Source organism: Larus michahellis, chromosome 3, assembly GCF_964199755.1.
Source record: "Larus michahellis chromosome 3, bLarMic1.1, whole genome shotgun sequence".
Lineage (NCBI taxonomy): Eukaryota > Metazoa > Chordata > Aves > Charadriiformes > Laridae > Larus > Larus michahellis.
In genome coordinates, this window is record NC_133898.1 from 39135111 (window position 1) to 39162788 (window position 27678).

At 46.3% G+C, this 27678-nt stretch overlaps 2 protein-coding genes across 3 annotated transcripts in view; one reads left to right on the top strand and one right to left on the bottom strand.

The window, feature by feature from the left end:
- Positions 1-6394: 6394 nt before the first annotated feature.
- Positions 6395-19127, top strand: CCDC167 (coiled-coil domain containing 167). The gene is made up of 4 exons (XM_074579733.1): positions 6395-6515; positions 13714-13808; positions 16191-16243; positions 18370-19127. The coding sequence occupies exons 1-4, from the start codon at positions 6477-6479 to the stop codon at positions 18471-18473; spliced, it is 291 nt and encodes a 96-aa protein (XP_074435834.1). The 5' UTR covers positions 6395-6476; the 3' UTR covers positions 18474-19127.
- Positions 19128-19570: 443 nt separating this feature from the next.
- The window catches only part of CMTR1 (cap methyltransferase 1), a 28452-nt gene continuing 20344 nt past the window's right edge, over positions 19571-27678 (bottom strand). For both annotated transcript variants that reach the window (XM_074579732.1, XM_074579731.1), the window contains 5 exons: positions 27126-27194; positions 25692-25739; positions 25049-25161; positions 24387-24495; positions 19571-22632 (listed from right to left, as the gene is read on the bottom strand). In XM_074579732.1, the coding sequence (XP_074435833.1) occupies positions 22500-22632; positions 24387-24495; positions 25049-25161; positions 25692-25739; positions 27126-27194 (472 nt within the window). In that variant the 3' untranslated portion in view covers positions 19571-22499. The remainder of the gene's footprint in view (positions 22633-24386; positions 24496-25048; positions 25162-25691; positions 25740-27125; positions 27195-27678) is intronic.

The following is a 27678-nucleotide window of genomic DNA, read 5'->3' on the forward strand; positions in this document are numbered from 1 at the left end:
TCATCACCCTAAATGTCTGCAGCCCATTTGCCAAATAAGTACTTCCTGTCTCCCAGGAGCCTGTTCAAGGGGACACATCTCCAAGAAAAGGCTAAGGCTCTTCTGAATGTAGCTGAGGGACCCCAAGGTAAAAACACGGCTATAAAACCAGTCACACAATTTTGTAGTGGCATGGAAGCCCAGGGAGGGTCTCCTCAAGAGACTCTCCAAGACCTCACACACAGCTCAGAAGCAAACTTGTCCTAGGGAACTGCGACAGCCACGTTTTCCCTCCCCTGATACTTGCCAAATGTTAAATGCAGGGCACACTGTTCCACTCAGCCATGCCATGATTCAGAAATACACAGCTCCCCATGACTTCCTGGGCAACCAGCGGGACCCCGTATTGCCTCTGCACCACGGCACCCGTCTCTGTGATGGATGCACCTCTGCTGGCTGCAGAATATACTTGGCCATGGGGTTGTGGCCCCAACAACACAGCACTTCATAACGCTGCTTGGGTCTCTCTCTGTGTTCTCAGATATTTATAAGGGACGCATCTCCACAATATATCTGAGCACTTCACACACGATCAGATATTTCTTCTTGTAACTGTGCTCTTACCCTTGCTCAGTAGATAGGAACTATGCCCACACAGCTTCTTAGACCCTTGAGGTGATGCAGTATGTTTTGGGGAGGACAGCAATGCTTTCATAAAACAAAGAACATAAATGGCTGGGACAGGCCCCTAAAAATGCCTCCAAACTGGCCCCTGCCATAAGAAAACTTGGGCTGACATGTTCCGGGAGAACGGGCAGAGACTAAAGCAAAGGGGAATCTCCAATTTTCAGTAATTCATTTGGGCAAATCTGTACCCCTCAGGTTTTCAGAGTGCGACGCACCCACCGGACCCACAGATCTGTCTTAGATCACATCTCTAAAAGCCGTTGCTCCAGTTCTCCCACGTCCTCCAGACTAACACAGCACGATTTGGAGTTCAGGTTCATCCAGCATCAAAGCGAGATCTATGATTACATGCTGTGCCTGGCTCTGTGAAAAGCAGAACTCCATCTGTTCCCACTGCAATTACTGCACTGCATAGAGAGTCATGATCTTGCATGAGGCACAAAACTCCTCAGAGCCCCTCATGTTTGACCGAGGCATGTAGGACACAGGATTTCATCCAAACAGAATCTATTGATGAGGGCAAACATCAGTCCCTGCTACAGAATCCCTTCTTGGCCCAATTCTGCATTTCATCGATGCCAGTTTTGTCTCTGGGTAGGTTGTTTTGATTAATTTCATTTAATTAATTCTATCATCTCAAGCTGTTCCCAGAATTTGTGTGGAACCCGTCAAGGTGGGAGCAGAGAACATGATGCACACAAACTGAAGATGCAGCTCATTGGCTTCTCTATATTTATCTTCCCAGAGGAAAAAAACACTCCACCCTACAGGAGCACCTTTCAGCCTGCAAAAGCCTGACGGTGTTTTCTGTCACTCTTCTATTCCCTGGTGGCATTTAATTCTGCAACTGTCCCCGCTAGGGATGGACACTTCTAAAGTGGAATTTGTGTTCCCTGGTCATCATCACAAAGATGCAATTTCACCCCTGCTTATAGGGCTTGGGGAGAAAGGAGGGAATTTATGTGTTAGTCCTATAGGAGGGAAGTGGGGGAAAAAAAAAGCTCCACAGATCAGTTCTAGCTCACAGCACCTCTCAGCTTGCTGTCTGACTCCCTTGCACTCAGTTTTCTCTTCCTCTGGGAGGTCAACACATAGCCTCTGCACCTGGTGACATCTCTTGCTTATTCCTTTGTGCTGGGAGTCATGCTGTCCCTGGGATCCCCCATCCTTGGCTGCCCCCAGCAGCAAGACGCTTCCCACCATCTCTTCACAGGTGCAAGTACACAGACAGAGGAAGACTTGCTCTGCCTGCTCTCACCTTGGCTTTCCCCTGCCCCCTAACACAGGGTAGTGACTTCCTTCCTTTTGTGATCCCAGTAACCAGCTGCATTTGGTACAGCTGGGAGGGGAGAGGAGACATGGCACTGGGCTAGAGCTGGACAACCGCTATGTTGGGGAAACATGTTCTCAGAAGGTGCCTGGAAGGTCCCTTCCTGTCTCATGTTTCACGAGGCATTGCCTAACAAGCTGGGGAAGGACACGCTTGGGGAACAGGTTCCCCATGGTATCCCCAAGGATAAGAGGTCAGGCCCCTGGATTCAGTGCTAGCCCAGCTACCCATTTGCTGTAGAGACTGGGTCAGATACTGCCTCACACTTCACATCTATAAAGTGAATATCTAGCCTCAGCTTCCGCTCGGACTTGTCAGAGGACTGATTCATTTATGCTTACAAAGCACAGTGAACCTTGTAGATGGAGAAGGCAAAAAGAGGTAGGAAGGCAGTAGATCAGGAGTGCCCGGGAACATTCTCCTAGACACATCCTGCAAATTAGTACCAAATGGCTCACATCCATATTATTAAACTCTCTTAATCTCTAAAACAGACTGACCTCACGCAAAAGCCCACTGGGAATGGTCCTCTACCTATTATGACTCCCAACTCATGCCTGGAAATTGTCTGGGGCAGTCCTAGTGGGACCAAGCCAAACCATGCCTGGGGTGTGCTGACACTTAATTCTGATGATTGCGTTTGTATTCTGGGAACACTTCCTGATGTTGTTTAATTTACTAGTAAAGACTTAATTACTAGTGAAGACTTACTGTCTGTTCTATTAAATTACCCTCAAAGTCAGCATTGCCCTGATAAAAATCAGCAAGTGTCCCTAAACCTTCTTGAAAATGTTGATTCCTCAGTCATTACCTCTCCATCTCCTCAATGAATGTGGAACAAATTATTAAATAATCAATTTGTTATCACTTAAAGATAATCAGGTGATAAGAAAAAGCCAGCAGAGAGAAAGCCAAGAACAAATCATGTCACATCAGTTAACTTTCCCTGTCACAGTAACTGGAATAGTGGAGAGAGCTGGTGCAGAAATTCAGGCTATCTTGATGTGTAGTAAAGGCTTTTTGAAAAAATCCTGTATGATATTTGTCATGGGTATGCACTCTGAAACTAGTTATCAGTAGTTTGCAGTCAGACGAGGAGGACTTACAGAGATCAGTCCCAGGACTGCCTGGCCAGATCTACCAACTAGTTTTCTCAATGACTTAGATTACAAAATAAAGTATGTTTATAAAATACATGACTGGCCCCAAGTCTGGAATAGCTTGGAAGACTGAAGGCAGGATAGGAAAAAAAATTATCTTGACAAATTGGATAAATGGCTCATAATCAGCCAGCTAAAATTCCATAAAACTGGTGCAAAATCTTGCACTGAGAAGGAGAAAAAATCAAATGCATCACTAAAGAAATGGGGAACAGCTGGCTAGACCACAGCACTGAGGAAACGGATTGAGGAATTACAGGGCCATGAACCGAATATGAATCACCATTGTGAAGGTATTGCATAAAAAGTCAAATTTCATTATTGGCTGTATTACTAGGGCATACTGCCTATAGGACAAGGGAGGTGATTTTTTGCTTTCTCAATACCCCCAAGTTAGAGAGGTTTAGTAAGACAGGCTTAGTCTAAGTTTGGACTGGAGGAAGGTAACAAACACTGTAAGAGGTGCAAAACACATCGTGTTGAAAGAAGCGGATTGAGTCTAGCAGGGAGAAAACAGAAGAGGGAATGATGAACCTCAAATATATCAGGTTGTTATAAGAAAGGTGCTGATCAACTGTTCCTGATATCTCCTGAGAATAGGTCAAGATGCAACAAGATCAATTAGGTTATAAAGAGGAGGGAAACCTTCCCAGCTATCAGTCAATGAGCAGTGTAACAGGTACCAAGGAGGTGGTAGCATCCCTGATGTGTTAAGGGCAGGTAAGGCAAACACCTGCTTGGGTGTTGTCAGTGTATCTGATCCTGCTTCTGGGCATGTAGATGGAGTGACTTCTGAATGTTCCTTTCAGACTGACACTTGCGAAATTTTTAGTTTCTCTAACATCACTTCATCACTCATTTTGGCAGCAGGGATTTGACCCCCAATGCAGCAGGGACAGCCTAATCACAGACCCTGAGCAGGGTCTCACCAGGGCCTTATCCAGTCTTGTTACTGGGTATGTTATTTGGTGTTCTCCTGTACATCATCACATCCTGCACCTTCCTCTTACAGGCTTTGTGTTAGACCATCCCATTCAAGACATCATTACTAAAAACTATTTCATTCTTTTCCTCTCACCCCTCTTGCGCAAGGTTCGTTCCATACCCTGATTGCTCTCACAGCTAGAAACTTCTGATTCCCAGCTTAAATATGCTTGTGGCCAGTCAGCAGCCACTTGATATGGAGTATCAAAGTCATACTCATGTCTGTGGATATTCTAACATACAGAAGCTGATGTCATTGTATGTGAAAAACTTCCAGATCTGTTCTTTAGGTTTCAAGGAGGAAAAGATTATAAATTCGCTGAAGAAAAGGAACAGTTATTATTTCTTGCGTCAGCACATAGATGACCTGAATGACATTACAAAAGAAATGAAGATGTAACACAGGAAAGGCTGAAGAGAGGGTGCCAGCTGAAGGCAGAACCAGGAGACACAAGACCAGGTGACAGGCATAATGAGGTCATCAGCTTAATGTATTCAGGAGGGCCAGGAGGAGTAACACATGAACTGAAAATTGCTACTTGCAATGGTGGCTTGCTTGTGAGGGGGGAACCAGTTCCCCTTTTCTGTCTTCCCAAAAGATGTGACAACAAAGGTGACGCTCATCTGCCTGCAAAATAGTATGTCTTTCTGCGCTGAAGCGTGTATGTAAGAATTGACAGTCCTCCCCTGAATCAATACTCACCTTTGTAAAGGAGAAAATGCTTTCTGCTGAACTGATGGCTATTTCATCCCATTGCAAACCATAACAGATGGGTTTTCTTCAAACCTCTATGCATTTTAAGATTGTATTTACACTCACCAAACAAGTCTAAAGGGGGAAAAAATAACATTCTCCCACTTCTTCATTTTCTCTCTCCCCCTGGTGCTGTGCTTTCCTATGGCTGCTGTCTGGGTCCTACTCAGTTTCTTTACTGCCTTCTGACTGAGCTGTTTCTGCTAGGAAGACAGTTATCTGTGTCTCACCTTGGAGGTGGGAGTTCTGGCTCCTTTGGGTTCAGCAGTGTAGGCTCTGTAACGTAGAGTCAAGTACCAGATTGGGAAGCAGAGAAAAGTACAGCTATCCCTCATTTTCTCCAGACAGAAAATGAGACTGATGCTGTTACCAACATGTGCCACCTCCCCTAGTAAAAAAAGTAGGGGTTTTTTTGAAAGAAAAGTGAAACACACAAAGTACGTATCAGTATTATCACTCCTTCAATGACAGGCATCTGCACTCCTGCCATCCTAGCAAAATTTCAGTCAGCAGAGGGTACTTAGCTAAAATGAAAATTCAGTCTGTGTTTCTAATAAATGCTGCTGCTGCCCAATGTTCCATTTTTTGGTCAGCAAATAGCTCTTCTGTTCTCTGTCATGTAGCAGTCATGTCCTATCCTGAAAACAGATGCATTTCAGTGGTGTTTCTTGCCTTTTTTTTTTTTTTTTTTTTCTACAAGATAGCAGTGTTTCACAAAAAGCCTTCTTGGGTCAGGACAAAAGCTTCCATGCATATGTAACGTGCTCATTAGCATCTTGCAATGAACTGGCTAGTGTGCACAAAGCGCTGCCTCCTGGTAGGTCAAGAAGGTGGCTTTTCCTGCATCTGCTTTAGCATAAAGCTAGTGTTTGGGAAAGAAGGCCCAAGGACAACCTGAAGTTTTCAGTGATCATTAATTCACAGCAAAACAGCGGTCCTGTCGGTGCCTTGTTTTTCTGGGGGATCACCTTCTTCCTAGGCGAGCCCCGGCCCCCAGCAATACAAGAGCTGGGCTGGAGTGGCCTGAGCAGCGCAGAAGCTCGAAGCTGCATGGAGCTGGCTCTCCTTGGGGGAAAACGAACTGATCAGCCCAGGTTTGCCTTCTGACAGGCCCTGAGAACGTGCCTGGCCAGAGAGCACACTGGGAACCCCCTCCAATAGCTCCTCCCGAGGGAGCAGGGGTCTCCGAGGGGGTGAGAGGCAGGTCCAAGAGGTCCCACTGCAGCTTCCCAGCCTGCTGGTCCTTCCCCAGCCGTCCCTCAACTGCCGCTGCTGGAGCAGGCAGAGCTTACTGCGGGCAGCACCCGCACAAAGCAGCAGGCGCCGCTCTGACTGCCGTAGGGCACCCTGCCGTAGGCCCTCGGCTGTCTTCAAACCATGCCAAAACGGGCTCACACGGCCTGAGGAACCGCCGCCGCCATCCCCAAGCGGCATCAGGCAGCAGCGCCCTCACCAAGATGGCGGCCGCCCCACGGCGCAGCCCCTCACCAAGATGGCAGCGGCCGCGCGGACGTGGCCGCTCTCGGGCGGTGGCGCGGAGGCGGCCGCCTGCGCATGCGCGACCGCTGCCGGGCCGGGGACCATGGGCAGGAGGCGAGAGGGGCTGAGCGTGGCCCGGGAGGTGAGGGGGGGGGCCGGTGGTGGCGGCGCCCGGCTCGGGTTTGGCTTGGAGCGAGGCGTTTCGTAAGAGAGTGGTGGGTGCTGGGGAGGAGCGGGGCAGCGGGGGCTCAGGAGCACGGCGCTGACCAGGCTGCGCTGTGCTGGTGGAGGCCCGGCCGCCATCTTAACGTGCGAGGGTGGCAGAGGAGGCTGAGGTGGCATCAGCCCGCACTGGAAAGTTCGGTGCTTGTCCTTCGTCCCATGCCTTTGGATGAGGGATGGCGTTTGGTGCCCTCGCTCCCGCTGAGCCTTCGAGCTAGTGCAGGGAGAGGCAGTAAGTGCCTGCGCCCATGGCGGCTGCTGCGGCGGCGAGCTCTTGCCCCTCGCCAGCAAACCTGTGCGCAGCCCGGCCTGTGTGTGCGGTGGTGGAAGCCAGCAGCGTGCTGGGCACAGGCCGCTGCTGTTGAGGAACCCAGTGATAAACGAGCATGTGAGGGGCCTGTAAATCACAGCAAGGAGAAGGGGAAAGGACTGGTTTTTAAAGAGTGTGCCTTCCTTATAAAGTTGCTTTTTTTTATTGCTGTGTTTGGGTGTTTTGTAATCTCCTGAGTGGCAGGAGGGCTGCTGGTAAGCTTCATTTAAGCTTTCTATTTGCGTTAACAATCTGAGCTTAGTTAAGGTCTCTCCGAAGCATACTTAATTCTGGCTCCTGCCCTGGGCAGTGCTATCTGGACTGACTTGGAGGAGGCAGTGGAGAGCCTGTAGTTCAAGTCTGTGGGTTGTGGGTACTTTGGGGATGGCAAAAGCCTGAACCTTCTTAACAAATGGCTGAAATGGGGCAGAGTCAATCCACTGGTCACCTGTTTGTCCTGAAGTCTTTCAGATGAGCATATGTGCAGCAGACCAAGATAGCCATGGTGGAAAGGCCAGGGACAGAACTTGGGTCTTGTTATATATGCTTCATCAGCCAGTAGCGTAAAGATGCGTGTCCTTCTGCGTCATATGAATGGGAGTTTGGTTTATAGTAGTTTTCTGGTTTATTTCATCTAGTTAGGCTTTCATTAGAGAAACAGACATTGCTGGGCACTCTAACCCAAGTATAACCACTCTCCAAAGGGAGTCCAGAGGGGAGTGTGCAGACTGTCCAAGCTTCTCTTCACTAAGCCTAGCAGGGAGAGTTGAAATAATGAATTTTTGGTGTTTGTTGTTTGAGATGTGACAGACAAGGAGAGTTGAGCTATTAGGGTCTACCTTGCAAAAAGAGCAGTGGTAAAAATGGCGAGCCGTGCTGCCACAGCAAATTCTTGCAAAGTGTTTGGGGACTTGTGGTATCTCTAGATTTTTATATATGTTTTTAGAAGTTGTGATGATAGAATACAGTACTTTTGAAAGGACTGTAGAACTACTCTTCCTCAGTGTGTTATAGATGAAAACTTAACCTCCCACTGCAAAGATAGTACTAAAAGATAAAATTCTTCCCCCTTGCAGTGATGAGAAAGGTACTGAATAGAAGTTAGGGAGGAAGAAAACAAAAACCCTTTAAGCCAGAGGAAGAGAGGGCTGTGTTTTAGGTGTCAGAAATGCGTGACAACGAAGATATTGATTTCATAATTGAAACTTTCATTTGGTTCAGTATTACCTTCTGAGCTGTTATGATTGTAAAGAAAACTGTCTAAATGAGTCTTAATATGACATGATGCATGGCTAGCTTTGAAAGGCCTAATCTAGGCAGAGTCATGCTTGTTTAACTGAAGTCATGATGGTAAATGAATGCCATTTTCTATATGGACACTTATCAGATTAGCTTGCACTTACAAATTGCAGGTGTAATTGATATGACCTGGTTTAAACTGATATAAATGTGTCTCCATAATGTGGTGGTGGTGGTTTAAACTCATGCCACTTCTCCTTTCATATAGCTCCATAGTCTTTTGACAGCCAGCCCCATTGACAGTGCTGAGCTGCGCAGAACTTTCTTGATGAAACCCATCAGGAAAATGAAACTGGGAAGACTGGTTCATTTTGTAGTAAAATATCAAACATGGAACGAGCTTAAGAGAGTGACAAGGATGATCAAAGGTGTGGAAAACTTCTATGCAGGAAACAGCTAAGCATACCAGGTCCTTTTAAGCTTGAAAACATGACTGCAAGGGGACCTGATAATAGGTCTATATCCTCTGTATGCTATTTGTAGTTTTAAACAGAGAATGAACATTCACTGTCAATACAAAACTAAGGCTATCAAATAAAACTTAGCAGCTGACAAGCTCAGAACAAACAGGAGGGGTTGGTTCTTACCATGGTCTGTGGCTGTGCTGTGAAACTCCCTGCCACAGGATGTTGTAGCCCTTAAAAATATACTTGTGGCCCAGACAACTGGAAAAAAAAATCATGAAAGCAAAAAAGTGTGGCTATTAAACACAAAGAGAACACCCTGTGCTCAGGCAATGCCTGAGCTGCAAAACATCAAGCGTGTGTTTGGAGAAAGTATTGTAACGTGTATTGCTGCTTCTGACAAGGCAGTGGCTGATCAGTGTATGCAAGAGTATAAAGAATAGGGAAAAGGCCAACATAGTCTTCACTCAGTTAAGCTGTTCTTACAGCTTTTTTCAAAAAGCTGTGGGTGGTGCTGTGCGGTCACGTCTGTGTGCTATCCTGCAAAGTCACTGGTCTGAGCTGAGGCAGGGTGGGAAGACTAACTGGGTAGTCTCTGCAAGGCTGAAGGAGGAGATGCAGGTAGGATCCATCCCTTTATCCTTTACCAACACAGAGGGTTGATCTGCAGAATTTGTCTTCAACTTTGCTGGTGGATCATCCTCTATTGTGTAGTAGCTTGCCTAGTAAATACTTCCAAGCACGCTGCAGGCACAGCATCCGCAAAACGATTTGCCAGCATGCAAAATGATTCCAAGAGCATGGCGAAAATGGAAGTGTGTACATGAACTGCAAGTTATCATTTGAATTTAAACAAAACTCATCTCTGCTGGACTGATTTTAATAATCCAGACAAATTTGTGGATTCAGGAACCACTGATTCTTCTGTAAAAATAACTGCTCGAGTGTGCTGGCAGGTGACAAGGCATGAGAAGACTGCTTGGGGAAGGTTTTTTTTTTCCTTTGCCCCCACCTCTTCAGTTGGCTTTGATCTGTTTTATGAGGGTCAGAAGACGAAAACCTCATTACCTAACGCTGTTGGATATCGACGTATGTGTGATATGGCTCTTTGCCAGTATCTTAATTAGGGAATTCATAAAAGCGGAGGGTGGATGCCAGTTCTTGAAAAGCGCTTTTAGCCTTTCTGCTGGAAAGAAAGCTTTTATTAATTCATTACAAAATGTATTAAAAGGGATCCAGCTCAACTCTGTAAGCAAAGCTGCTTCCTTGCCTCTTTGTCTCTGCCTTTATGTGAGCCATTTCGGGCTCCCTGCCCAAGATGGTCCCAACAAATGAGATTTGTAATACGCATGTAAGTCAGTTTGGATTGAAATCCGCTCCAGGTCTCTCTGGTTTAAAAAGGTCTCCAGATTGCGAGCAAGCGTTGCCAGAATTCAATGAAAATGGCTCAGTGCCTTGTCATACCTTGTGGAGCAAGGGAGGCATCTGGTCTTAGATCCCTGTGTGTGTCCAAAGCTGCTGGGACTTGACTTTCTGGAGTGGCTCTTGAGGATCAGAAGGGCAGCTCTGTGTGCCCTGAGCTGCTGCCTGGATGTGAAGCACCAGTTTCACTTGCCCCTTTTAACTGACACTACTTAAAAGATGTTGCTGTGCGTGAAGTCCTGCGTCCCTGGTACAAGCCATGTGAACCTGAGGAGCTGTCATGTGAGCTTTCTGCGTGCTGCACTTCACCTCTGTCCCAGAGGATCCTCTTCATGGAAAGCAGAGCCAGAAAGAACGAGGGTTCGTCTTTGTGACTTGTAAGCCACTGTGCTGAGATTGCCACTAAAAAGATAAGTCAGTGTGAAGTGCAGTGATGGTTCGGCTAAGTGAGCTTGGCCCTTTGTTTTCATGCGGGCTTGCAGTAGGCCTAGGTGCATATCTCAACTGACCTCCTCATGTATTAGTGGGAGGGAAAGCTTTCCATCCACAACAAGCTCAGGTGTGGACGTGCTTCTAGGACTGCTCTCCTGGAGAGCTGCTGCAGGGAATTATGCCAAAGCTCTACAGGTTTTCTTGTGCTACAGCTTTACAGGCTACAGCCCCCTGGGAGTTTCCTTAGCAGCCCACAGAGTAATCAGTAATTCCCAGGCATTACTCTGATTTCTCCCTGTGCTTATTTTCTATTTCTCTCTTTCCTTTGCCCTACAGTGAAGAGTTACTTGGATGGCTGAGCTGCTGAGAGACTCCTAGCTTGCAGGAACAGATCCCAAATCCCAAGTGAGGCAGTGGCACCGACGTATCAAGATAGTGCTCTGCCCATAATTTAGGTTGGCGTCTGAGGTTCCTTGTGTAAATGAGCCACCTCTAGGAGGCAGATAGTATTGTCCTAATTTAGAAGTAGGAAAACTGAGGCACAGTACATGGATAACATTTGGGAATTCTCACTCTTGTCCTTCCTTACAACCCCTAATGCCTCAGACTAGTCTGAAGAAAAGAAATAGTGAGATTCTGTAGGAAAAATATTTTGTTAATTCAGCAATCTGTTCCTCCTTCCTTGCTTTTTCTTATTTTATTTTTTTATTATTTTCTGTCCCTTGTGCCCCCAGCTCAGCAAAGCTGATGGTGCAGTTCTAGGGCATGTAGTTTATTAGCAAATTATTGCTCTCCAGCAGGGGACCCGAACTTTGGTTTTGATTTAAGTGCAGTAAAGCCAGTTGAAACTTTTAAAGTATTATGTGGAATCTGGAGATTTTTAGTCAGCAGAAAGTAAAAGCATTGGCAGAGTTGGGTGGAATATCCTCTTGTTATGTCTCATGAAATGACAGAAGTATGGGCAGAGAACCTACTAGTGAGAGCAACTGCAAACTGAGCAGGAGGAGCAGTCCTGGAGAGGATAGGAAGTGCAATGATATGGGTAATTTAGTGGTGGGTTTGGCAGCTGACCAACCAAAGCTGTCATTAAATCGTATTATTTAACATGAGTTTTAAATGTGTTTCCAGAGAAGGCGTGGTGCATTGTAATAAGTTTACTGGCTAAAGAGGAGTCAGGTAACACATGCTGAAGTTCCTCTTGCTGTGCGTGTATGTGAGGGTTTCCAACAGATAAGGGAGCAGAGACGCAGCCATTTGCAAACAGTAGGAACTGGTGAGGGAGATAGTAATTTTTAAATAGGACTGGATGGACACCCCACCTCCACTGCACTGCACTCAAATTATCTTGCTGATAAGCGTGGTCGGAGCTGACGTGGGTGAAGCTCTTAGTTGGCCCTGAAGCAAACTGGGGCAATGCATCTCGCTGATTGAGCTGTAGTGGATCACAGATAGTGATGAGCAGCTGGAGTTAACATTCTAAACTGGTACAGCTGGATATGGAGGAGGACAATTATCTTTGCCCTAACTGAATGCATTTTCAGCTAACATGCTTCAAAAATAACCGTGTCACCATCCAGGCAAACCCAAGCATTGCCAAACACAGAAGTGCCATTCCTGTGCTCTGGGATCAGGTGACATGCCGTGGTGCTCCCCTTGGGCTCAGAGGAAGCTGTGCAGGTGCCTCTGGGAAGCTTGGCATCTCAACAGCCCTGGCAGAGTTGCCTAATAACAAGGGACTTGGAAATTGCTGTCTGGTAAGATGCAAAGATTTATTTGAGCCTTGTTGTAGGTAGACCCTTCCCCAGGTCTGCTGTACTCCTTGCAGTGAGACTGTTCAGCTGACTCGCTAAACTTCTTTTGGCAGCCTGCTTCGTTCTCTCCTTTACGTCAAGCCTGTTCTCCCATCCTACTTAGTTATAATGTTTGCCTACCTTTCCTGAGCAGAAAGTGTGAGATTGCTAATGAGCTCAGGACAGAGATGATCCCCAAAGTAGCAATAATTAGGGATCACTACTTTTGATTTTGTTTCCCAGATCACTGTTTATGGAAGTGTTTGTGCTCTGGGTCACCTCTGAGGCTGATGTCCGGGGCAGCTGGTGTCTCATTCCACCTCAGTACTTTGCTCGGGACTATGCTGCCTCTTAGCTTCTGGTTTGTGAAGGCTCCCACCACAGAGAGGCCGTGCTGCCAGCCATCTAGTCGGCCTTGGCCTTGCTTGGAGAACTAGGCACAGCAGGAGTGTTGCACTGAGTAACTAAAAAGATTGCCACCTCAGGTCACCAAGGGTATTTTCTTTCAGGCTAGGATATTTTGTTCTTATTATCTGATTAGTCCCACTGTTGCCCTGCTGGAAGCAAGCCTGAAAGACAAACTTTATTCCTAAAGATGTACACACTCTGGTTGTCAGGCAGAAAAGAGGAACAATTCCCAGAACTGTTGTCTGTGGTAGGATTCCCTACTGGGCAATCCATTTGCACACAAGTCGATCAACCTTCTTGTACGTATCCACAGTTACTCTCCTCCACAGGAAGACACGGGGGGAGGGTGGCTGTTAGGAGACCTGACAAGGAGACACAATAAGATGACCATTGTTTTTCTGCACGGGAACACGTTGCTTCCAAAACTTGGTGCAGGTCGAAGGTGTGGAGGCAGTGGTGAATGCGCTTTTGAGCATACTGTGCGCACTGCTGTTGGTGTTGTAGATCTAGGTAAATGAGACAGGAGGTATCAGTGTTTCCCCTTTGTCCCCTCTTCATCCAGGCAGACAGCCGAGAGTGCTTTGTAGTCACATCCTGTGAACTTCTGCATCCATTCATAGCACTAAATCAAAACCTTGTCCCTCAGGCTTTGGCCAAGGCCCGTCTCTCTCATTTTATCGTCTTTTAATTGCATAAAGATGTCTTAGATCACATCTTTGCGTGCAGAGCCACATGCAAAGAAACTAGAACAGGCTGGAACAGGATCAGATCTTAGCAAAAAGGTCCTGGCCAGCCACACAAGTGGGAGTGTAAGAGCTGGCTTGGCCATGTCTGGGATTGCAATGTCCCAGTTGCCTGGGGTATAATACACGCTGATCCAGGAGGCGATGGGCTCTCTGTGCTGTGACGTCTACGCAGAGCTGGGGCTGTTCGTCCCTTGATTTGGGGAGGAAGGAGGTGGAGTGGCTGAGCTGCCACCCTCCCCATCTGAGTGGGGATGGATCCATATTAGCTGGGAGAGAAAATGACAGTGACTGCTGTGCTGTTTTTCAGATTGATGGACTGGAGGAGAAGCTGGCACACTGCAGACAGAGCATGGAGGAGGTGGATCTTAAACTGCGCAGGGAGAAGCTCAGCCCTGAAGGAAGGTATTGTTGACTGCCTCCTTTCACAGCTGTAGCTGTGGACTTCAGCTAGCTGTCATCCTGCTGTAGTACTCAGCAAGGGCTCTTGAAGGGATGGGGATGTGTGGTTCCCTGTGACAAGGCTCTCTTCCCTGAGCTTGGAACTTGCTTGGGGAACTTTCCAGGATAAGTTCAGCGATACATGGAGAGAGCTTTATTTTACTAACACCCTCACTCTCCAGCCTGCATTACAACCAGCAAAGCAGTGCCCGAAACTTGCCAGTTCACTTGCAGAGCTGGCTCCTGGTCTGCTAGGAAACAGCTCTGTGAATCTGGCAAAGGTTCACGGCACGCTGCTATTCAAGCCTTGCTGAAGCTGCCTGGGTTCAGTCAGGGGAGACATGCAGCAACTACTACTGAGGGCCAATCCAGGTGGGATGCAACTGGAAAAGGGGCTGAGGGAAATTACTCTCTGCCTGTATTGCAAATGTGCCTGGATGTAGGGATGCAGTGACACGCTGGCTTTTCTTGGGAAAGGGAAGAGGGACAATTCCCCTGAAATCTGTCACTGACATAGAAGAGGCAACTGTAGGCTTCTAGAGCTGGGACTCAGGCAAGGAGTTTGACCTGGATTTTGTATCAGACACAGGCAGAACCTGCTTTTTTCTCTAGAATGTGAAGCAAGAGATCCTAGATCACCCAGCTGATTCTCAGATCTCTCTGCTTGAGGACATTCTTCCTGTCACCAGCATCCTACTGCCCTGCTCCTAGCAATAATGGTAAACTCAATCACAGGCCCAGGGAGCAGTCCTGTTGGTCCTGGTGTCTACAGTACTGTCCTACAGAACCCAGTTAGAAATGATCCTAGCAGTGGTGACATCTCCACATCCTGATACTTATCAGCCTCAGCTTAACTTCCCAGCTTTACTGGGGTTTTATATCCCCATCCATAATTTGACAGGGTTCTGTATCTTCCTGACCTTCATCTCTCTAGCTCCTTTTCTCAACCGTCCTTTTCTAGGCCTAAATTATTCTTATGTTTCCTGTCTTTATTCTTTATCTGATACTTTATTCTTTATCTGTACCAAACCTACAGTTGTGGTAACCTGACAAGGGGGAATATATCTGTATGGTTTCTCTCTGAAATATAGGGCCTAGAGCAAAGAATTAGGAATAGAGAGTCCTGGGGCCTTTTCTGAATTTTACAACTTGTATGGAAATGGAAACAGAAATTCTGTTGACCTAATCCAGACCATTCGAAAAACCCTGGAGGAAGGGGCCATTATCAAAATTATTGATTCAAGTGAGTAGTATACAAAGGAGAGCTCTGCTTTCCCATTTTGAAGTTCAGTTGTCATGGTTTCTTCGTGTCTCATTCTCAGAGCCTCTTCCCTTGACTCTCTTCACAAGGCAAGTTTCTGAGTAGCAGCTCAGTCATGTTGGTAAATCTGTCTTCTCACTTCCTCCTGGCTGCACTCCACACTGCCTTTCCCCAGTTGCCTTTCCTCTCCTGTTGCTCTGACGTAGCTTGCTTTCTTGCCATTCCTTACTTAACTAGCTGTACACATAGATTTGGATCTCTTTCCTCCTACAGGTTCTTGCTCTGCCCCAAGGGGAACAACAAACTCTGTTACACTTACTGCCTGCTCTGTCTCATCTGAACTGGGAGATAAATTTGTTAGTGCATGTTTATTTATATGCACACAGTCTGAAAGGAGTGACCGCGTCGTCACTGCTGTAATGGAAACGCTGCTGCTTTCAGGCAATTTGTTTTGCATTTATATTTTAAACTGTATATTAATTAATCATCTTGTGCAGTTTAAGACAAGGGCTGGGTTGGCCTGACTTATTCTTTATTGTTGTTATCCTGAGTCTTCAGTCTAATAACAGGCTATTTAACTGGTTGTTACTGGGCTTGGATTCAGCTTGTTTCCTTGAGTTAACCAATTTGTGTATATTGGATACCTCTAACAAAGGGATCCCAGCATCAATTGGTGAGAAGAATTAGCATTCCAGCACTGAGCCAGATGTACTGCAGGGGCCGGACCCTGCAGAGTGTGTGTAGGGACCCTGCCCCATCCCCCAGCTGTGTCAGAACTTCCTACCCGACCTGGGGAAACAGAGCAGGGGGCTTTGACACACTCTAGCCTACTTGCGTACGCTGACACTGTCCTGAAAGGACAGACATGAAGCCATTTGGGGGGAGAAAAAGTAATCTAAAACTGCTGCATATCTTATTTTGCACAGCTGGGGGTTTCTAAACTGTCACCTCTCCACAGTGAAGGGTGAGGGGCTCATTCTGTGAGCAGATATCCTCGGCAGTAGGACAGTCTCTCTTCCATCATATAAGCAAAGAAATAGGCTGTGTTGTGCCTCGCAGGTAATGAGCTCCTCTTCTCATTACAGAAAGTCACTGGAGAGAGAGAGAAACTTACTAATGACCAAAGCTGACAACTATGGTAAGAGCTTCATTAAAAATGGTCCCTCTGGGCTGGATGGGATCAGTGCTGCAGCTTAGCTTCGTCTTCAAGCTCCTGCCACCTCTGACTTCTGCCTTTGAATTTAGGTTCAACCAAAGGGAGCTAGACTGAGGGAAATCTAGTCAGCATATTATAATAGGAGCCTGGATCCTCCCGCTTGAGCTGTGCTATCATAGGGAAAAAAATAAGCATCAGCTAATGAGGGGGGAAGGATTTCCCTTTCACATACCTCAAATTATCAGTCTTCAGAAAATCTTAGCCAACAGATTGACTTGAGTGGCCTTTTAACATCCTCACTTCCCCCCCCCTTTTTTTTTTTCCTTTTTGTTTTTTCATAGAGGTTTGGTAAGCAAGCTGGCAAGTGCTATCTGGAGTGTAGCAAAATATACCTTCCTTAGGGAAGTTTCTCACTGCATCAGTTTCTGGGGCTGTTCAGAACAGGAGCATAGGGATTCCCACTGATGTGCTGTAGACAGTTAAAATGAGAGTCCCTCTGAGCTGCCACACATTTGACAGCACTTCCATTCCCCTGGGGATGCTGCTTTGTGTGTCTTCAGGTTCCTGGTGTTGATCAGTGTATTAACTGCTTGACAGCACTGTGCAGCAGTGCAAGCACCAGAAGTGTTCTAGACCTGGAGAGTTGAAAGCTGAGGCATGGCTAGCAAATTTATAATTTTGACTCATGTTAAAGGACTGTTTCCAGAAGACTAACAGTTATTTTAAACAGATTCAAAGCTGTTCCCTAAGGGCCTACCACTAGAGAATGGCACAAGAATGCACGTTGCTGCTACCCTTTTACCAGCAGTCAGCCATCATTGCTAGCATCAACAGAGCAGTCTGACAGGCTGCTCAGACAGCAGCAACAGCCTCACCTAATGGTGACGGCTGCTCCTCCTGGAACAGAAGAGACAGCATACACAGCCTTTTTAGATCATTGCTATGGCCTCTGATTAAATCTCTGTTTATTCCAGCTGACATGCTTGAGGCCATGAACTGCAGTTGCTAACAGCGGCATTGCTCCATCAGTTTAAGCTGGCACTGCTGTGCTTGGAGTTATATGGCCTCCTGCCCCTACCACCTCCTCTGTAGCCTTGCAGGTTCAAGCAGTTTGCTCTGTGATTGCATGTGAATGCTTGTACCATGTTGAGGAATGGGGGCAGAAAGAACAGCTAAAAGCCTCTTTGGCTACCAGCATCAGTTTGGGAACCTGCAGCACCAGTGAATTCCCCCTGGAGGCTGCTAGTGCAAACTGTAGAGGTAGTAACTAGTGCAGTCACTGAAGCTGAATTCAGCAGCAAGAGCAGTCTGCCTCTGGAGACAAAGTCTGCACCCAGCCTTTTCCTGGAAAATAATTATAGCTGTTGGGCCATGTAGTGCTTTAGGCCTCACTTCTCACCTATACCATCAAGCAAAGTCTTGTGGAACAGAACTAGCAAGAATCTGGTTCTCATCTCTGGTAAAGGGAACGGAACAGAAATGGAGAACAGTAGGACTCCATACTTTTGGTAGCCACCTCCTTCCTCTCTTTGCATCTGTGTTTCTTCTTTTGTAGGCCAGGGAAAGTGACCTGTCTCTAAAAAGCTGCAGACCCCAACAGAATGGGTGTCCAGGCTTAGACCTATTCCACACTCATCCTTCTGGGGCACAAGGAAACCCAGATTCTGCAACATTCAAAGGTGGCCAGAGTTGTATTTAAGTAAATTTAGGCACTAGGAAGAGGTGCTGAGCTGTTATGTCTAGAAGATAGTAAAAAATAGCTCTCTACCCTCTGTCTTCTTCATTCTCTTAGGGGAAAGGTCATTCTAATGACCCATTCTGTCCTTAGTAGGGTCCCAGAACAAGGTCATTTGCAAACAGGAACTGCTCTGGCACTGAAGTATTCCTAAGCACAGCGACTGAGAGTGACAGGATAAGAGTTTGCAAATGAAAGGGTTCCTGCTAGTTTACTTCCTGTTCAGCATATCTTATTATTAGCAGCTTTGCATACTGATCCCAAAAGAGTTGCCCATGGCCAAGGTAGTATTGTGCTTTTAAGACTGTTTTGAAAGGAGATGTAGCTGCAATACGAATAACATTCACAAGCAAGGCTTTTGTTTGTTTCTCAGAGAAAGAACTGAGTGCACTTCGTAAGGAAAATCGCAAGAATGCTGCTCTTGCTGTGGCCATGGGGTTACTGATTGCTCTTATTTATGCCTGCTGGACGATGTGATTGCACTCCAGAATTCTCCCTGCTGACCCAATGACTCTCCCGCAAGGGTGAAGATCAGCATTCCAAATTGTTGTTCCTGTTTATCCTCTCCAAGCCTCCTTGTAGGGAAGCTTTTTCTTTGAGAATTGAGGGGGACAGGAGACCAACCAGAAATCAAAGCACACTTGTAGGTGGAAATCAGGTCAAGCAGAGCTCAAAGTGGTGCTGTCTTAACCCAAAAATGCAGTCAAGACCATCCAGCCTGAAGCAGGAAGGCAGTATGTTCTCCCTTTTGGAGAGGACTTCTGTGGTTGCAGACAAGTGCTCTCTGCCCAGCCCAGTTGGAATACATCCCACCTTCTCGGTTCCGTTCCTGTGACCTAAAGACTCCACCTGTCCCCAAAGCTGAGCTAAACAGAGATGTTTTCTCCTCCACAATGACTTACAGGACCAAAGGAATCCTACTACCTCCACAAAACAGATGGGAGGTAGGTATCTCCTTTTCTCCAACTTGACATCTAAGTGCTTGGGCTTTGAGGAAGTCTCCAGTGTATCAGAGTTTGGTAGCCATTTTGTGTCTCTGAGAATCAAAAACTGCAAAAGAGAATTTACTATTAACTCCTAGGGATGGAAGTGCCTCTGCAGGGCTTTAAATAAAATAATTTGACCTTGTAACTTCTTGGTTTTTTTTTTTTTCTGTTTTGTAACATACTTCTCAGCCACTGTTTTATTCTCATCCTGCCATCTCCCTGCTGGCACGCACTGTGTCAGTTAAGCCTAGACTGGGTTAGGCACTTAACATCACTGGTCAGTGAGGTCTTAACAGTGGGTTATTGGTCTGTTGTGGCGTGGTATCTACACAAGTGTTCGCTTCCTTTGAGTGGAAAAGCAGCCTAGCATGCTGCAGAGGAGCGCTGGAGACTGTCCTCTGTAGTCCCCTCTCATTCTGATCCAGTCACGTACACTAGAGGTAGCCCTGAGCATGCTCTAACTTGCCAAGAAAGCCTTTAAAAGGGGACTGTCTTGAAAATTTAATTTGTGTAAAGCATTTCTCTGTCTCCATGCTAACACACTGCTGGCCAGAATTTTGTGGGAAGCAAAGTAAACAAGCACTGCTGTAAACTAAAGGGGCTGTATTGGTAATAGAGACAACAAAAGCAGAGAAGTCAACACAAAATGATACACAGCCTAATAACAATACATTGTGCAATTAATGTACATAAACATTCCCTTCAGCAAGGCCTTCCTCACCCCCCCTTCCCAACATAATCCCTCTGTATTTACCCTGCAGCAGGAAAGCAAGTAGCATGGTGCCTCATGCGTGCCTTCTTGAAGGGGGATTCAGAATCAAGGTTCAGTGCATCAAAAATAAAATTAAAAATAAAAGCAAATTAAAATCAGGAGGAGCTGGAGGCAGCTGGGTAAACAGAAAGTATCTGTTCATAAAAGCTACCCTGTAGACTAAGCAGGTTGGTTTGTACCCTCAGAGGTCTACACTCACTCTAGTGTACTTCCTAGTCACCCTTCTGTCTGCCAGCCCGCAGGAGACCTGAGTGGAGGACGCAACACTTAGCAAGGAAGCCTCGCAAAGGGAGCAGCATGCTTTGCTGGCATTGGAACAGCCTCAAGGCGGTCCAAAGAAGTGCCAGAACTCAAATTACTGATTGGTTTAAAAAGCTAACTGCACACAGGCCTGGGAACCACACTGTTGGAGGTTCTTTATTGCCCACTGGGAGAGATTCCTCCTTACCCCTCATGGAAGTGCCTTTGCCAAAAGAAAACTGCCAGTGAGCTCTTGTCCTTTGGGGCGGGAAGGGCCACCATTTCTTTCATTTGTGTTTTACTGATGCTTGAGAGCAGTGGGAGTCTACATCAGCAAGAGGATGCATTAATGGCATGCTATCCCTCAGCTGCTTTGGTAGACCTAACTGTGTCTGGGGACTAATAATCACCAATGTGGAAAAAGCACGTTTGACCCACTTCACTTTTGGCCAGAGCTTCAGAAGAAACAGAATAGCTGCCCTGCACAATATTCAGGGCTACCTATTTGTAAGCTTACCTCCCATCAACTCCTGAGCTTTGCCTCCTCCAGTTTCCATTGACCAACAGACCATGCCAACTTCTGTGCTGCTCCTTTAGCCAGGGTGTGGTTCTGCAGTGATCAAGCCTGCATATAATTTTCTCTGGTGCAAGGAGTTGCAGCTGCTAAGTTCATTTATACCAAACTGTAGAGAATTAATACATGGCTATATGGAGACAATTTACTTGTCAAAACATGGAAGTGCTCCAAGCTCTGAGAGCACAGCCTACTTGTAGGATGACATTTGACTGTATGCTGAGAATGAGCACAAAACCTACACATGGTGCTGGGCCGTAGAGGGTGGAGGTGGGCTTCTACAACACACCATCCTTGCTCTGGCTTCTTTGGGTAGGGTGCAGGGCACCCAAGCACCTGCACACCTACAAGTAAAAATTTCCATATCTTGCTATATAAAGCTTGTTCAAATCATACATATGGGTGTGGAAAGAAACAAGAATCTAAACAATTGCTATAGATTCTAGGAGAGCTATAGCTTTAAGGCACAGTTCAGACAACCCCTAAATCATTTCCTCCCTTCTGCCAATCTGTTTAAAAACAAGCCAAGAATAAAAAACAAACAAACAAATAAAAGGGCAATTTTGCTGCTTGGCCAAAAGCAGTCAACTGTGTGTTATCTTCTGATTTACGTGGAAGACCTGGCAAAAGCGCCATGGAAGCCAGAAGTGAAGGTAAAACATGCAACAGAAGACAACTTTGAGCCCAGCACAGAAGTGCATAGAGAAGTCTGTTGGCACACAAATACCATGCTGAGAGTTTCACAGCTCTGTGCCTTCACCCCAGATGCTGCTCTAGGGCCAAATGAGACATGGAGGGTTTCAAAGCCCACTCTGACATCTAAAAGGAAAGTTTGGTAACCTTTCCAGTGGACATTTCCTGTCAAGGGACAGGATTTCTTCTGATTAACCAACATGGTCAACGTCAGGATCTCTTTTCACTGAAGCCCTGGTTTTTGTTTTTTTGTTTTGTTTTTTTTTTTTTAAACAAAGTCAGATGTTCCCATGATTTCCTCCAAAGACCTCCAGCATCCCAACCTTCTTGTGCCTTCCCTCCCACTTCCGCTCTCTTCTCTGAAAACATTGAGTAATAGTGTCAAGTACCAAGAATGAAAGCACCTTGGTCTCACAAGTACCATGAGGGATAGACACATTCACAAATTAACCCCAGGCTGCTGGGTCAGAATCAGTAACTGACCTGGAGAGGGGAAATCCTTGTCACAGCAGCTTCTAGAGGTCTGAGAAAGCCCTGGCACTGAGCACATCAAATCCGTGCCAGGAACTCTACTCATCACCTGCATTGGTCTTTGTCCAACAGGATACCATCATATAGGAATTGCCAGTGGCCAGCCAAGTGCCTTGATAAGCAGAAGTGTTGGAGACACCATCAAGAATACATACTTGCATCCCAAAGCTAGCATTCCCCAATGAGTTAACACCCTCCACTGGGTTGTGTAGGCCTGTGATGAGGCCAAGGAGAGAGACAGCTACCAGGAACAATGCAGGGCTGCTTCAATGTGCTGTTGCCCAGCTCTGCCACCAGGACATATCTGCTCCTTCCCATACTGCCAGGGAAGCACAAGCCTGGAGAGTTCTGGTACACACAGGGCTCCACAAACCTTGCTTAATGTTTGAACAGGAGCAAAAAAAGCTGCCAGCCCCTTGGCCTCAAGCATGCAGTAGGTCAGGACAAAAGGGCGTTAGGCCTTGGCTCCAGGAGTCACCGTAGGTACTCCAGCAGCAGGCGCTACCTAGGCCATACTCTTATATACACTTGCCAGGGTAGAGCCTCGTCCTGTGCCTTCTGCATACCACCCCCTGGTTAGATCATCTCCAGGAAATCATCTCTGGAGAAGACCAGGATAGATGTTGTGGAGCCTCCCCACAGTCTCATCACTCCCTGAAGAATCCAAGCCGGGCTCAGCTTCCCCTGCATGCCTCAAGAGAGCAGAGTTAGGGGTAGTGTGCTTGGATGAAAGACAGGACATCCTCCTTTGATAGCTTCTCTGGATCTTGCCTTTTCTGAGAGTCGTGCACTTTGACACCTTCCCCCCACTCCCAGAAGAGGCGGCTGTAATGGCAGACGCTGTGGGCAGAGAGGAAAGCAAGATTAGTTTGGCTGGGGAGGGGGAAGGAAAACACTGTCATCCTAGCCACAAAGCACACTACAGAGACAGCTCCTTGCAATGGGAGCCACACAGAGATACTCAATCCAAGGGGCGTCTTCGAAAAAGACCAGTGCATTCATTCACCTTACAAACTACAGCAACTTCCAAACCTAAGAGATTTCCATGGAAACAAACGTGTTAAGTCTAGCTTCGCTCAAGATTCAGTTCACTATCTGCTGGAAGGAGACAGGTCATTAGGGAAAACCTACCTCCCTCCAAGTTTTTGAGAGGATGAAACTGTCATTGCAGGCAATGGAAAGGCCTTAATGAAGAATTTAGAAAGTCTGCCAGCAGCAGCAAGCAGCAATCTAATCACTCACCACAAACCTACTAGAATCAGTAATAGCTGTCCTATGGAGCTTTGTAAATGAACAGCACTTCACGCTGTACAAAAGCGGGTAGGATCATCCCCTCTTTCCCCTCATGTGAAATAACCGAGCTCCGCTTGGCTACTGAGAGTTCTGGTCCTACAACGCCATCTCTCACTCCATCCATCAAGCACAGCCCGTCCTCACTGCATCAACATAGTCCCAGCCATAATGAAAACAGAACTGCTAATTACTACCAACACAGCAGCCTTTAGTTTTGTACAATTACTGACACTTAATATTCATAGCTTATTTAGTGCTACTGTTCTAACAAAGCAGAACTAGCACAGCAACAAGAGCACATGTCAGTGGCTAATTACAGACACATTAGTACTCACTAACCATAGTACAACACATCCCTTCTGGAGTCCCACAAGAGCACTCCCTCCGCCTCCTCAGCCATTCATGCAAGTTCCATCCCGACACACGAAGGGAAAAAGTATCGTGTGCCTCTGCTTTTACAGTTTTAAGCATGTTCTTCCATTTAGCTGGTTAAGGAAAGCTTAAGGACTCTTAGGAGCACTGCTGTAAAGTAGGTAAGGAGATTCAAGGTGAGAAAATCTGAGAAAATCCAGAGCCCTATTTCATATGAAGCTCTCGCTCAGAGGCACAGTCCGGAGCAGTGGTAGTGGAGGGCATCTCTTGAGACTACCTGAGGGCAGGGCGTGCAGAACATCTCCACCCGTGAGCCCTGAGGTGTCACACAGACTCAGGATTTGCTGTACTTAAGACGTGGCCTTAGCCTAGTACTCAATAGATACAGATGGAGTTCAGCAGCCACAATGTCAATGACTGTCCAATGACAAGCCATTCCATCTTTTCCTAAAGAGCTGCTGCTTTTCTCTCCCACTCTCTCTTTAAATGGCTCCCAGCTACCTACAGCTTATTCCAGAGCCTGGGCTAAATGAACTGGGCTTTGCTTTTAAATTAGCAACTTCCAACCAAACATCTTAAAATACAGGCATACAGCAAATTACAGTTGCTGGGCTCAATGTCCACATCCCTGTGTGCAGGGAGGTTCTGTAACTTGTACTCTGCTGCAGACAGGGGAACAAAGTTGTCAGATGTATGTTATTCATAGCAGTTAATTGCAAAAAATCCACGAATCCAGATCAGCAGTTTCCTAAAAGCCTGAGAACGCGCCAGTTTCTGCAGCACACCCTGCTGGTGACCAAGCTGCACTTGCACTGCAAACGACTGCAAGAACATAGCACAGCACGCCTGAACTCCCTTCCAAATACCCAGACACACACAGACCCACACACAGCTATCCTGCCATAGCCTCCGCTCTGGCTTATACTCACTGGAAGGGTGCAATGGATTCAGAAGGGAGGTCATACGTTGCTTTCTTGGTCATTTTGTTGAAGAAGAATTTCCTCTTGGAGTTTTTGCTGTATGCCATTGTCCAGGGATCTTGCAGAAGAGCCACAGGGATCAGACAGAAAATGGAACAGGAAAAAAAAAGCACAGTATAAATACACATAGTGCAAGGAGGGAGGAGGAATCTGTAATTCTCTCTGATCCTTCTTTTACTCCTTTTCCCTTCCCTCGCTCAAGAAGACCTGCTTCCCAAGCTGTTCTCTAGTCACTGAGAAAACTCCGTTCTCACTGCATTTAAAAGTTGACATTCCAAATAGGATACTTCCATATACTATTACTCTGGAAAATGTCTTCTTGATGAAAAATTATGATCTCGTTAAACAAGAAGGTCATCAGTCATGTAAATAAATGGAATTACCCACACAATAGCTAATCAACCCACAACAGAAAAACCTATCATATAAATACCCTAAACCTTATCCAAATCCAGGCTACCCTCATCACATGCAAACAGTTAATCTCTAGCCATTGGAATATTCCCATTAATTTTTTATTAAGTTTCAACAGGAGCGAGCCTGGTCAATACTTTTTACTTGAGACAGAAAGAAAAGTTAAATAAGAGCGAGGACTCTCTCCTCCTACATACCATTCACAGTCCGTACAATGTAGAGTCCTGTGGGCACAAAGTGTCGGTCATCTCGGCCAGTATAGGATAGCCGGGGCATTCCCCCTGAACTCTTGATGACTTTCATCTCTAACCTAAATGTTGAGAGAAGACAGTCATAGAGATTCCTTGTTTCTTCCTTTACCACCCTGCCACCTGCACACCCTCTCCAGAGTATCACAGTGAAAACTGACAGCACTGCATATGACAGGAAAAAATCATCACATCCTGGAGAATTCAGTCTTTTGCCTCCCCCACATGACTAGCAGGGCTTTATAGATCAGGTAGCAAATCGAGTGTTGCCATGAAGGATCTATGATGATCCACCACACTTAATCCAAATGACGTTCCCATTTCAGGTGTGAACTCTTAATCTTTCAAGCCACTGACACTGCTGCACATAAACTCAAGCGCCGTTGCTACTCCTAGTGTTGTAACGCACTTTGGCCACATCTACGGCATTAGACCTCAGCAGGATGATGCTCTAAGTCATCAGCATCTCAGAATGCTGCACAAGCTCCAACAGCTCTTTCTCCAGGACTCCTCAAGCAGAGATCAGCACATCCCACCTGCAGCTGTGCATCGGGTGGGGCCCTGAAGTCTCTCATTTGTGCCCATCGCTTACCTCACAAAAATCTTCTCCATTTCCTCCAATCTGTACACTTCCTTCACTCTGGGGGGCGAAAGAAAAAAATGTGATTTGAAAAAAAAAATTAAACTGTCCTCTTTTTCTGTCTCAGCTACGGGGAGCAGCCAGACAGTTCATCTTGTACAGCAGGAGGTGGTCAGGCATGACTGAGGTTCACCCTTCTCCTCAATCTCCTCCAGTGCCTTATTTCTCCTGGTTTGAGAAAACCTGACTCTTGCATGCTCACAGCTGGGTTGCTGTAAGCAGCATACAAGCATCCTCGTTGCTAAGGAAGCTGTGCATTTTTACCTCAGGCTGAATATGCAGAAGAGGAAGAATTATGAAAGTCGGGCGCTTTTGTTTTCCTATGAGGTAAATTCACCAAGGTCAGCCCCATGCAGGTTCAGGCCTCAGCATGCTGGCCTTGCAGTAAAACTAAACTGCCTGATATTCACCATTATTATCCTCAGGGACACCACAAATTCACTAGTTACCCCGAGGTAAAAACAGCTTTTTTTTTTTTTTTTAAATCAGTAAAGATGATTTGGAGTCATCATTCTTATCATTATGTCAAACTGCTTTTGTTATTGTTGTTCTGAGACACAGAAAGACAATCAGGAAGTTTCAAAAGCACTGCCTCTGATCTGACACCCCAAACAACCATTTCCCACACACTGCTACAAGCATCAGGCTGCAAAGAGCACTGTTTGAACACCTTTTCGCAAAAGCAGCAAAGAACCCCTCTACAACCCATTTCTACAGGTCTCCTTCTCACTTCACAAGCCACCAAGGAGAACATCCTCTTTCCCTTCCTCCAGCTTCTCTCACAATATCATGGCACTTCTAACTTGTGAAACTATTTGTCTGCAATACCTACCCTGATACCGAGCACAATGATGCTTTTATGCTCCACCGTAGCAGAATCAGTGAAATGGAAGGTCAGGAGGCGTCCAAAGCTGAAGCCCTTTGTCAGGAACTTTTTCAGGATTGTAACTAAAGCCTTCTCCTCAGGCTAACCATTTGGAGATTGTAAATGCTGGCCAGCACTTCATTTATCTACTAATAGTCAGCATCTCTGTACCGCTGCTGACCCTTCAGGGCAGACAAGGACATAGATTTTGTCTTTGTGACAAGTCTTTGCAATGATTAAGCTAACTAGGTGCTAGACCTACTGTAGCACATACTTGAAATCAGCACCAGCCAATCCACCTATGATGAAAATATGACTGTCTAATATGTGAAAGGAGCGTACAACTTCTCCACTATCAACCTTTATCTTAGGTATTTAAAGGGCTTTTAGCCTCTTTCCATTGAACGTAACAGAACTATTAAATTTCAAGCTGAAATTCACTCTCCTTCAGCTCCTTATCTTCATCCTCCAACACACTGAAACCAAAGCACACCAGGCTGAGGGGAGGAGATGTCACTCACCGGATGGGGTTCATATCTGGCCGGCTAGGTTTAGAAACAGCTTTGACGAACTTCTCCGCCAGCTGAATCCTGAATGAAAACAGGAGAATCCAGCAATTTCGCGAGATCTTTGGCACGGCAGGTAGGTAGCAGTTTCAGCAGAGAAACTGCTTAGACACTTCAGTACATGCAGACTGCCTCCACTGCTAACCAAATCGGTACTGAGCAAGACTTTTTCACCCTGCCCTCCAGTTCAGTGCCCAGTGATACTGGCTGTTACCCATTAGGAATAGGTCTTTACAGCTTCCTCTACAAGCCCACATGCTACTGAACACATTGAGGTATCACGAGGAACGTAGGACATCATGTCCCTGAGGAAGGAAATAGCGGGGCTCGTTCCTTTTCCCTCAGACAGTTATCAGCTATGTTCATTCATATACCCAGGATGCTCAGTTTATCCAGACTTGTGCCTGGTTCACCCCAGACTAAGAAAGGAGCTAGACGTGCCCTCATACAGAGGGTACAGTTGGAAAAGGCTATACACAGTTCCCTTCAGAGCAGGTTCATTCACAGT